The following is a 13,178-nucleotide window of genomic DNA, read 5'->3' as shown; positions in this document are numbered from 1 at the left end:
GTAAGACATAGTAAAGGAAACAATCTATAAATTCTTCTCCTCCCTTTGGACATAATTGCTCCTTTCTAAGTTTAGAGATGAGCTACTCCATGGCTTTTAACTTTGCTTACTTACTTCATCAATAAAGTTTCCGATTTCATCAGGATTGGCAGGGCGGGGCCGATATTGGGGCACAGTCAGGAGGGTTGGAGCCACATCATTTCGAATCACTTCTGGCCGTGCATCTAGGCCCCTATGCAACTGGCTCAAGTCAAAGTCCTTTAGAGAAAAATGTAAAAGTATAGAAAAGGGTAAAAAAAGAAAGTCATAAATGCAGGGAAACATGGTTTAGAGATTATGCTGTTGTATAGTGTCTTGTCAACTGCTTGGTATTTACAAATACATGCCAATATAATCCGAAATGGTGTTTTCAACCCAAGAGTCTCCAAAATAGCACTGGAAGGAAATACAGCCTATAAGGACTGTGAGGAGCCCTTGTGGGTATAGGTATAGATTATTGTATTTTATAAACATTTTATAGGATATGATTATTCTTTAGCAAGTATTCACTCCCTTCCCACCCTATTCTCTGTGAGAGGAATTAAGATTCGTTAATGTTGGGCTTGTCATGGGACCTGTTTGGCCAATGGGACATTAACCAATGTGACAGAGCAATAGCTTTAACAGCCCTCTGGGTTAACCTATTACAGAGCATATGAGAAATGCTCTGCATAGTCCTAGACACAACGCATGGCACACAGCCATTCAGCCAAACCCAGCCTAGATGAGCCAAGCCTCAGCCTACTGACTATTCTTGTGAATAGATTCTTGTGAACCTAGCTGCCACAAACAATGCTTGTGTCCATCCATCCCCATCCCTAATTCACATGTTGAGACTAACCTCAGATGTGGTGTGTTTGGAGGTGGGGCCTTTGGGAGGTTATTAGGTCATGAGGGTGGATGGGAATAGGAACAGTGCCCTTTCTAGAAGACACCATAGCACTCCCCTGCCCCTTCAACCATGTGAGTATGCAATGAGAATATGGCTTTGAACTAGGAAGCAAGCCTTTGCCAAAAAACAAATTTGCCAGTGACTTGATCTTGGACTTCCCAGCCTCCAGAACTATATAGATTTCTGTGGTTTTTGTTAAGTACCCAATCTGCAGTATTTTGTTATAGGAGTCGAGACAGACACCAACTGAGATCAGCAATTGGCCCATAAATGCATGAGAAAGATATGCTTACTGTTGTGTCACTGATATTCTGGGGTTGTTTGTTACATAGCATTACTGTGGTAACAGCTAACTGATATGGTATACCTCATCTCACCCAACTAGACTTAGAAGTGCCTTGAAATCTAGAACCACATCTTGTATTACCCTGTGCCCCCTATATGTTTGTTGTCCAAAACAAGCATTGAAATTCTCATCAGTGGCTATTCATCCAGACCACAGAGCTTAGCACATGTGCCTCACTGCACAGCCTGTCAAAAGTAGGACTCTGATGGGTCCCTATTGTTCCCTTTCTAAATAGAGCAGACTTTCACGAAAACTTTGGGGTAAGGCAAGTCAAGACCACCTCCAGAATACAGCAATAATGAAGGCCTAAAGATTTAACATTTACAAAGAGTAAAAAGCATTTCAGTGCAGGGCAGTAAGCAGTCAAGTATTAACAATGTTGTACTGATGGTGATAGCCACTGATAATATGTATCTTCTGGGGTAAGGCCTTAAAAAAATAACACACAAAATAACACACAGCTATTTCGAATGTCTGCCTTCTGATCACTGACCACTTCTTCCAAATAAAGAGATTGCCATTAAGCTTTTACCATAATTTTAAAAAACACACCTGGTCTTCTTCTCCACCTCCTTCTTCATCATAGTAATAAACATTGTCCCGGGTGTCATCTTCTGGGGGCAGTAAGGGCTCTTTGACGACCCTTCTCCTCCGAACAAACAGAAGCAGCAGTAGAATCAGGACTGCAGTGGGGGTAGAAAGAGCAATGGGGGCCACTGGTTAAGTAGCAGCTACTACAGAGAATCAGTGCTTTGCATACCAGACAACCCACATGTCAACCCACCTGGTGACACTCACATTCCTGAAGTTAACGTATGTAAATTCAAGTGTGCTCTTTAACTGGATCTTAAGCCAGTCAGTCATTTCCCAGAACCTGGGGTAAAGTGGTCCAGGTAGAGGAAATGGTAGGAGCAAAGGCCCTGAGGCTGGAACACACTCAGTGTGATTAAGGAAAGGTGCGTTCTGCCCGGCTATAGTGCAGTGAGCAAGGAGGAAAGAAGTGGAAAGGAGGTCAGAGGGGCAGCAGGGACATGTGGACCACTGGAAGGACTGCAGCTTTGATTCTGACTTGGAGCCGTTGAACTTTTGTGAACAGGACTGAGTCAGCCTAAAAGCACTTGACAGATGCATACTATTCTTAACCAGTTATGGGGCCATAGACTTGAAAATCACCTGGTATGTTCCTTATCTTAAGATAAAGTCAGGTAAGCAAACTTTAAAATCTGTTTAATTTCCAAGGTTTTCACCTGCCCTTCACATACTTCTAGCATATATAAGATTAACATTTTATTTTTTTTTATATTAAACTATTTATTGTGAATAAGAGAAAATATGTTTCAGTGTGTTTTCTTTATAGGTGCTTGTGCCTGGACATATGACACCTTACTTAGTGAAACATTATTGCCTGGAAACAGGAGGTTGCATAAACTTGGGGAAAAGATTTCTCAAAGTACCCAACCTATTTGTTGTTGCTGAAATCAGAAAGATCCCAAGACCTCATCAGAACTGCTTTGACCACGATTCATAAACAGGAAAACAGAGCACTTGTTGCTAAGTGGAACAAAACCTGTCTCAGCACTGAGGACACAGAACGTAAGACAACGCAGGATGCAAACGGTCCCCATCCACATGAGCCCAGAGCAAGTGAGAGCCAGGGGCAAGTTAGCATTTCCAAAAGGATGCTTCTCATCAAACAATGTCAAAAGGTACCAAAAATACAGCAGGCTGTTACCCCTTCAGGAAGCACCACCCCACCCAGCTGTACCGAAACCCCAATAATCCACAGCCTAGCACAAAAGAACCCAGTACTGATGGACTATGTGAAAAGCTTTCATATCCTGGTGTCTCTCTAGAATACTTTAGAAGTGTAATTCTGTGTTTGCCCTTAAGGAACAAGGTGTTGGAAATCCAAATCCTGGCGCTGCTTCTGCTTTAAATGTTGTTGCACATTTGAACATTCCAAAATGTTCTCGGTTGCTGTGTCTAATAAAATAGACCCATAGCAAATTCAGGTAATGCTATAGATATAAATATGTATAGATATAAATACTAAGAAGTCAGTATTTTAAGTGTAACTGCAATATTTAATATTTTCTTTAGAATAAAAGTGTTAGTAATAATGACTAATACTTGATAATTTTTAGTAATTGCTAATTAGTAACCACTGTCCCCAAAGCAAACCGCCCCATTCAAATGTGATTTGACCAGGAAGTAAGTGAACAGGTAGGGTTTGTGTTACTGCGCCCATGAGGATGACAGAGGACGGTGAATTCACCTCATCCCAAGGTGGCAATAAAGCCACACAAATTCTCAAGGTACAAAGGTCCAGAAGCTCACTGGATTCTAAACCCTTTTCCTTCCTTCTCAATTTTGAGAGGACACAGACAGCAGAGAGCAGAAGCAAATGGGACACACAGCAAACATTTCCTGAAGGTCGTAGGTAACCCCTTCTCGAACCTGTTGGAGCAGCAAGCAGCATATCAACAGTACCCACCTAAACTGAAAGCCCCAGAGCTGGTCCCACTGATCCCTCTAAGAACTTTCTTCTGTACAGCTGAGCTGACCCCCTCTCCAAGTTACCAATCCAAATCAAACCTTCCTCTCTCTGGGCCTTAATATTGTGGGCGCCCTCATCAATGCCCCTCTGCCTGTCTGGATTCCACCTACCCCTATGGCCCAGCAATCCTACACCTTCCCCCAAATCGTCCTTGAGACTCAATTAGCAGCCCCCCTACTGACTGCGAAGGCATTAAAGACCCAGACCACCTTTTCCAGCCCCTAATTATACACTATCTGTTAACTGGTTAACACCATCTGTGTCAACCCTAGGGATCGGTCTACAGGTAGTATCAGTCTCAACGACTATGGCAATAACTGACCAATTTTCCCCATTATCGCTTTTCCTCCTCATCCTTCTAGTTATTGATACTGTTCACCTGACCCTCCACCCCCACCCTCTGCCAGGTTTTAATCGGGCACGGGCACATGGTCACTCAGTTAGAAGGGGAACTTCCAGGTGTGGCTGTGTTGAGCCGACAGGATGTAAGTGAAGGTGATGTGTGCAGTTTCCAGGTATGTGCCTTCCACTTCTTCTGTCACCCTTCCTCCAGACGGAACGCGGAGGCGGTGGTGGGAGGTGGCCGGCTCCGACACTGCTGCTGAGGATAGCACCCCGAGGCCCTGCTCCTCTGAGTTGGTCCATGAACCAGCAATGTCAGCATCACCTGGGCCCCACCCCTGACCTACTGGATCAGAATTCTCATGTATGTATAGAGAGGCGCAGGTGATTTGTATGCACTTGAGCTTGAGAAGCCTACCTTGAGGGACTGAACGGACTCCAAAGTAAGAGGCCTCAGCCCCTGCTGACTTCACAGAACTGGGCTGCCATCCAGTCTCAGACCACTTACCTCTGAAACACTCAGTAAAAGACAACCTCCTCATTCTACAAAGTCAAGGCTGAGCCATTCGCCAGCTGCACTTACTTAGCAAAGCAAGGATTCCTCCGAGAATCCCCAGGATGGCAGGAACCTGCAGTCCCGCTTCGGTGTACAGCCCAGTCCTCTTACAGTTGTTGACGACCCCTTCACAGTCACACACTAACACGTCCAGTGTGGTCACCTGGTCCTTGTTCTGGTTGTCTGTGAGCTTGAGATTTATTTTGTAGTCACCCAACTCTAAGCTTTTCTTTGGCTTGAAAATCAGAGATTCATGACCTGGAGAAAGCCACAGAAATAAATGATGGGACCAGGGAGGAAAACAGTTCACTCTAGAATAAAACAAGTAGGAAACTGAAGGGGCGGAAGATGGCGGCATGAGTAGAGCATCGGAAATCTCCTCCCAAAACAACATATATCTATGAAAATATAACAAAGACAACCCTTCCTAGAATAAAGACCAGAAGACACAGGACAATATCCAGACCACATCTGCACCTGAGAGAACCCAGCGCCTCGCGAAGGGGGTAAGATACAAGCCCCGGCCCCGCGGGAGCCGAGCGCCCCTCCCCCCAGCTCCCGGCGGGAGAAGAGCAGGCAGAGCGGGAGGGAGACGGAGCCCAGGACTGCCGAACACCCAGCCCCAGCCATCCGGGCCAGAGTGCAGGGCGCTCGATACTAGGAAAACAGGGCAGCAAGAACAGTGAGCAGGCACTGGAGGCTGGGCGACAGAGGACATAAGAAAAGCACGCGACCATTTTTTTTTTTGCTTTTTTGCTGTTTTGTTTTGGTGAGCGCTTTTTGGAAGTCTTAAAGGGATAGGGACCCCAATACTAGGGAAACAGGGCAGAAAGACCGGTGAGCAGAGGCCTGAGGCTGGCACCGGAGAATAAAGAAAAACGAACGACCACCTTTTTTTTTTTTTTTAATTAAAAACTTTTTTTTTTTTTTTTTTTTTTTGGTGGTCGTTGTTTTGTTTTGGTGGGTGCTTTTTGGAAGTCTTAAAGGGGCAGGGCGGGTCACTTAATCCAGAGGTAGGGAATCCAGGATCTCTGGGCACCCTAACCCCTGGGCTGCAGGGAGCAGGGAGGCCCCTTACGGAGATAAATAGCCTCTGCTCCAACGCGACTCCACCATTTTGGAGTAGCTGCCCGAGCCAGGCCACGCCCACAGCAACAGCGGAGATTAACTCCATAGCAGCCGGGCAGGAAGCAGAAACCCTGTCTGCGCGCAGCTGCACAGCACAAGCCACAAGAGGCCGCTGTTCTCCCAGGAGAGGAGGGCCACAAACCAACAAGAAAGGAAGTCCTTCCAGCCGTCACTCGTCCCAGTTCTGCAGACTATTCCTATCACCATGAAAAGGCAAAGCTACAGGCAGACAAAGATCACAGAGACAACACCAGAGAAGGAGACAGACCTAACCAGTCTCCCTGAAAAAGAATTCAAAATAAGAATCATAAACATGCTGACAGAGATGCAGAGAAATACGCAAGAGAAATGGGATGAAGTCCGGAAGGAGATCACAGATGCCAGAAAGGAGATCGCAGAAATGAAACAAACTCTGGAAGGGTTTATAAGCAGAATGGATAGAATGCAAGAGGCCATTGATGGAATTGAAATCAGAGAACAGGAACGCATAGAAGCTGACATAGAGAGAGACAAAAGGATCTCCAGGAATGAAACAATATTAAGAGAACTGTGTGACCAATCCAAAAGGAACAATATCCGTATTATAGGGGTCCCAGAAGAAGAAGAGAGAGGAAAAGAGATGGAAAGTATCTTAGAAGAAATAATTGCTGAAAACTTCCCCACACTGGGGGAGGAAGTAATCGAACAGACCACGGAAATACACAGAACCCCCAACAGAAAGGATCCAAGAAGGGCAACACCAAGACACATAATAATTAAAATGGCAAAGATCAAGGACAAGGAAAGAGTGTTAAAGGCAGCTAGAGAGAAAAAGGTCACCTATAAAGGGAAACCCATCAGGCTAACGTCAGATTTCTCGACAGAAACCCTACAGGCCAGAAGAGAATGGCATGATATCTTTAATACAATGAAACAGAAGGGCCTTGAACCAAGGATACTGTATCCAGCACGACTATCATTCAAATATGATGGTGGGATTAAACAATTCCCAGACAAACAAAAGCTGAGGGAATTTGCTTTCCACAAACCACCTCTACAGAACATCTTACAGGGACTGCTCTAGATGGGAGCACTCCTAGAAAGAGCACAGCACAAAACACCCAACATATGAAGAATCGAGGAGGAGGAACAAGAAGGGAGAGAAGAAAAGAATCTCCAGATAGTGTATATAACAGCTCAATAAGCGAGCTAAGTTAGGCAGTAAGATACTAAAGAGGCTAACCTTGAACCTTTGGTAACCACGAATTTAAAGCCTGCAATGGCAATAAGTACATATCTTTCAATAGTCACCCTAAATGTTAATGGGTTGAATGCACCAATCAAAAGACACAGAGTAACAGAATGGATAAAAAAGCAAGACCCATCTATATGCTGCTTACAAGAAACTCACTTCAAACCCAAAGACATGTACAGACTAAAAGTCAAGGGATGGAAAAACATATTTCAAGCAAACAACAGTGAGAAGAAAGCAGAGGTTGCAGTACTAATGTCAGACAAAATAGACTTCAAAACAAAGAAAGTAACAAGAGATAGAGAAGGACACTACATAATGATAAAGGGCTCAGTCCAACAGGAGGATATAACCATTCTAAATATATATGCACCCAACACAGGAGCACCAGCATATGTGAAACAAATACTAACAGAACTAAAGGGGGATACAGACTGCAATGCATTCATTCTAGGAGACTTCAACACACCACTCACCCCAAAGGATAGATCCACTGGGCAGAAAATAAGTAAGGACACGGAAGCACTGAACAACACAGTAGAGCAGATGGACCTAATAGACATCTATAGAACTCTACATCCAAAAGCAACAGGATATACATTCTTCTCAAGTGCACATGGAACATTCTCCAGAATAGACCACATACTAGGCCACAAAAAGAGCCTCAGAAAATTCCAAAAGATTGAAATCCTACCAACCAACTTTTCAGACCACAAAGGCATAAAACTAGAAATAAACTGTACAAAGAAAGCAAAGAGGCTCACAAACACATGGAGGCTTAACAACACGCTCCTAAATAATCAATGGATCAATGACCAAATCAAAATGGAGATCCAGCAATATATGGAAACAAATGACAACAACAACACTAAGCCCCAACTTCTGTGGGACACAGCAAAAGCAGTCTTAAGAGGAAAGTATATAGCAATCCAAGCATATTTAAAAAAGGAAGAACAATCCCAAATGCATGGTCTAATGTCACAATTATCGAAATTGGAAAAAGAAGAACAGATGAGGCCTAAGGTCAGCAGAAGGAGGGACATAATAAAGATCAGAGAAGAAATAAATAAAATTGAGAAGAATAAAACAATAGCAAAAATCAATGAAACCAAGAGCTGGTTCTTCGAGAAAATAAACAAAATAGATAAGCCTCTAGCCAGACTTATTAAGAAGAAAAGAGAGTCAACACAAATCAACAGTATCAGAAACGAGAAAGGAAAAATCACGACGGACCCCACGGAAATACAAAGAATTATTGGAGAATACTATGAAAACCTATATGATAACAAGCTGGGAAACCTAGGAGAAATGGACAACTTCCTAGAAAAATACAACCTTCCAAGATTGACCCAGGAAGAAACAGAAAATCTAAACAGACCAATTACCAGCAACAAAATTGAAGCGGTAATCAAAAAACTACCAAAGAACAAAACCCCCGGGCCAGATGGATTTACCTCGGAATTTTATCAGACATACAGGGAAGACATAATACCCATTCTCCTTAAAGTTTTCCAAAAAATAGAGGAGGAGGGGATACTCCCAAACTCATTCTATGAAGCTAACATCACCCTAATACCAAAACCAGGCAAAGACCCCACCAAAAAAGAAAACTACAGACCAATATCCCTGATGAACGTAGATGCAAAAATACTCAACAAAATATTAGCAAACCGAATTCAAAAATACATCAAAAGGATCATACACCATGGCCAAGTGGGATTCATCCCAGGGATGCAAGGATGGTACAACATTCGAAAGTCCATCAACATCATCCACCACATCAACAAAAAGAAAGACAAAAACCACATGATCATCTCCATAGATGCTGAAAAAGCATTTGACAAAGTTCAACATCCATTCATGTTAAAAACTCTCAGCAAAATGGGAATAGAGGGCAAGTACCTCAACATAATAAAGGCCATCTATGATAAACCCACAGCCAACATTATATTGAACAGCGAGAAGCTGAAAGCATTTCCTCTGAGATCGGGAACTAGACAGGGATGCCCACTCTCTCCACTGTTATTTAACATAGTACTGGAGGTCCTAGCCACGGCAATCAGACAAAATAAAGAAATACAAGGAATCCAGATTGGTAAAGAAGAAGTTAAACTGTCACTATTTGCAGATGACATGATACTGTACATAAAAAACCCTAAAGACTCCACCCCAAAACTACTAGAACTGATATCGGAATACAGCAAAGTTGCAGGATACAAAATCAACACACAGAAATCTGTGGCTTTCCTATATACTAACAATGAACCAACAGAAAGAGAAATCAGGAAAACAACTCCATTCACAATTGCATCCAAAAAAATTAAATACCTAGGAATAAACCTAACCAAAGAAGTGAAAGACTTATACTCTGAAAACTACAAGTCACTCTAAAGAGAAATTAAAGGGGACACTAACAGATGGAAACTCATCCCATGCTCGTGGCTAGGAAAAATTAGTATCGTCAAAATGGCCATCCTGCCCAAAGCAATATACAGATTTGATGCAATCCCTATGAAACTACCAGCAACATTCTTCAATGAACTGGAACAAATAATTCAAAAATTCATATGGAAACACCAAAGACCCCGAATAGCCAAAGCAATCCTGAGAAAGAAGAATAAAGTAGGGGGGATCTCACTCCCCAACTTCAAGCTCTACTATAAAGCCATAGTAATCAAAACAATTTGGTACTGGCACAAGAGCAGAGCCACAGACCAATGGAACAGACTAGAGAATCCAGACATTAACCCAGACATATATGGTCAATTAATATTTGATAAAGGAGCCATGGACATACAATGGCGAAATGACAGTCTCTTCAACAGGTGGTGCTGGCAAAACTGGACAGCTACATGTAGGAGAATGAAACTGGGCCATTGTCTAACCCCATATACAAAAGTAAACTCAAAATGGATCAAAGACCTGAATGTAAGCCATGAAACCATTAAACTCTTGGAAGAAAACATAGGCACAAACCTCTTAGACATAAACATGAGTGACCTCTTCTTGAACATATCTCCCCGGGCAAGGAAAACAACAGCAAAAATGAGTAAGTGGGACTATATTAAGCTGAAAAGCTTCTGTACAGCAAAAGACACCATCAATAGAACAAGAAGGATCCCTACAGTATGGGAGAATATATTTGAAAATGACACATCCGATAAAGGCTTGACGTCCAGAATATATAAGGAGCTCTCACGCCTCAACAAACAAAAAACAAATAACCCAATTAAAAAATGGGCAGAGGAACTGAACAGACAGTTCTCCAAAAAAGAAATACAGATGGCCAACAGACACATGAAAAGATGCTCCACATCGCTAATTATCAGAGAAATGCAAATTAAAACTACAATGAGGTATCACCTCACACCAGTAAGGATGGCTGCCATCCAAAAGACAAACAACAACAAATGTTGGCGAGGCTGTGGAGAAAGGGGAACCCTCCTACACTGCTGGTGGGAATGTAAGTTAGTTCAACCACTGTGGAAAGCAGTATGGAGGTACATCAAAATGCTCAAAACAGACTTACCATTTGACCCAGGAGTTCCACTCCTAGGAATTTACCCTAAGAACGCAGCAATCAAGTATGAGAAAGATCAGTGCACCCCTATGTTTATCGCAGCACTATTTACAATAGCCAAGAATTGGAAGCAACCTAAATGTCCATCAATAGATGAATGGATAAAGAAGATGTGGTACATAAACACAATGGAATACTACTCAGCCATAAGAAAAGGGCAAATCCAATCATTTGCAGCAACATGGATGGAGCTGGAGGGTATTATGCTCAGTGAAACAAGCTAAGTGGAGAAAGAGAAATACCAAATGATTTCACTTATCTGTGGAATATAAGAACAAAGGAAAAACTGAAGGAACAAAACAGCAGCAGAATCACAGAACTCAAGAATGGACTAACAGGTACCAAAGGGAAAGGGACTGGGGAGGATGGGTGGGTAGGGAGGGATAAGGGGGGGAGAAGTAGAGGGGTATTAAGATTAACATGCATGGGGGGGTAGGAGAAAAGGGAGGGCTGTACAACACAGAGAAGGCAAGTAGTGATTCTACAATATTTTGCTATGCTGATGGACAGTTACTGTAAAGGGGTTTATAGGGGAGACCTGGTATAGGGGAGAGCCTAGTAAACATAACATTCGTCATGTAAGTGTAGATTAGTGATACCAAAAACAAAGCAAAAAAAAAAGGGCAGTTCCTGTGTGGTAACCTCCAACGAGTTCTACACAAGGGTATAAAGGGCATATAAAAGTGTAGGCAAAGGGTCTGTTTGTGTTTATACAGAGGATCAAAGCCTAATTGGGCTACCCCAAAAATGAACTAAGATACGATATGAAAAAGAACTTCCAAAATCTGCACTCTCTGGAAGACTCATGCCAGAAGATGATCATCAAAAAACCCCAACAAAGATCCACGCACTGCTACACCTGTAGATGCACTCATCCCACCAGTTCCTGGACTTGCCATGGGAATGAGGAAGGAGATATCTAAGCTGGCCTGTGCATACAGTAAAACAACAAATTTGACTGTTGGAACTCAACCAAGAATTTGGAGAAGTGCAAATTGTAGCACTCCAAAGTCTTACAACTACAGACTATTTACTGTTAAAAGAACATATGGCATGTGAACAGTCCCCAGGAATGGGTTGTTTTAATTTGTCTGATTTCTCTCAGACTGTTCAAGTTCAGTTGGACAATATCCACCATAACATAGATAAGTTTTCACAAATGCCTAAGGTGCCTAACTGGTTTTCTTGGTTTCACTGGAGATGGCTGGTAATTACAGATATGCTTTGGTTATGTAACTATACCCCTATTATGTTAATGTGTGTGTGCAATTTAAGTAGTAGTTAAAACCTATACATGCTGAAGTTACTCTACAAGAAGATATGTCAAAGAAATAATCAATCTTCCCATGTTTTCTTCCGCCTGCTACTTCTATAGCTTTTCTTCTTCCTTCCTAATTACAACCCTTAAATAGAATTCGTGCCTCATATCAAATTTACCGAGTATCATAATTCTTCCAAGTGGTAAAGATACCTCAAGACAAATGCTGGGCATAGAAGCCACAGGGCATAAATATGCAAAGAAGTAAAAAGCTAACCTTTTCAAACAATAAGGCTTCCCTCTCACTTACCAACTTCACATTTCCCTGTATGGCCCCGGAAGATGACTGGTTAGCCAGAGACGGGTAAGATTCCTCAAGGGAGGAACAACCTAAGACAGGCACAGTCGCAGGGGGGCCATCAGGTGAGAAATTGGGGATCAACAGAGGTGAGGCTTAGAACCTCACCCCCCCTGTTCTGAGAGAAATCTTCTGCATACGTGGATGTTTTATTGCCCTGGTCTAGCTTGGATTAACACATAGTCTACAGGCACACACCTGATCATCTACATGTGCTCTTACAACACTAAACTATGTTTTCTACCTTTATCTTGTATCTACCTACCACTTCAGCATTTTATTAAAAATAATAATAATAAAGAGAGAAATGTGGTATCCACATATAAATCAAGTATAAAAACCAAATGAGTATTCATATTTGAACTGACTGTTTAGAGTTCATAATGCATGAGCAAAACCGAAAGTTTCTGTGATGACTGCCCTTGTACTGTTCACTATGTAACTTATTCATTATGTAAGAATTTGTTCTACATGTAAGAACTTGTTTGTTATGCCTCAGAAGATTGGAGACTGACGAAAATTAGGCTTGGGGTGTATTAATGATTGTGCATTGAGCATTGACTCCCCTATACAGAATTTTATTGTCGTTAACAACCATTTGATCAATAAATATGAGAGATGCCCTAACAAAAAAAAAAAAAAAAAAAAAGGGACAGACTTCCAATGGTAAAATAAATAAGTAACCGGGATGTAATGTATAGCATAAGGAATATAGTCAAGATATTGTAACAGCTTGGTAGGGTGATAGCTGGAACCTAGAATTATGTATATAAATGTTCTACCACTGTGTTGTACACTTGAAACTAATGTAATGTAATACTGTGCGTCAACTACCCTTCAATAAAAAATAATTATTAAAAAAAAAAAAAAACAAGTAGGAAACTGAAGACA

The 13,178-nt window shown here is 42.1% G+C and overlaps 1 protein-coding gene across 3 annotated transcripts in view; it reads right to left on the bottom strand.

The window, feature by feature from the left end:
• The window catches only part of CDH1 (cadherin 1), an 81,580-nt gene that overhangs the window by 3,295 nt on the left and 65,107 nt on the right, over positions 1 to 13,178 (bottom strand). For all 3 annotated transcript variants that reach the window (XM_036897668.2, XM_036897669.2, XM_057493586.1), the window contains 3 exons: positions 4,760 to 4,990; positions 1,830 to 1,960; positions 115 to 258 (listed from right to left, as the gene is read on the bottom strand). In XM_036897668.2, the coding sequence (XP_036753563.2) occupies positions 115 to 258; positions 1,830 to 1,960; positions 4,760 to 4,990 (506 nt within the window). The remainder of the gene's footprint in view (positions 1 to 114; positions 259 to 1,829; positions 1,961 to 4,759; positions 4,991 to 13,178) is intronic.

Source organism: Manis pentadactyla, chromosome 15 (genome assembly GCF_030020395.1).
Source record: "Manis pentadactyla isolate mManPen7 chromosome 15, mManPen7.hap1, whole genome shotgun sequence".
NCBI lineage: Eukaryota > Metazoa > Chordata > Mammalia > Pholidota > Manidae > Manis > Manis pentadactyla.
Note: the sequence above shows the minus strand (reverse complement) of the source record. Positions and strands in the feature narration are given on the sequence as shown.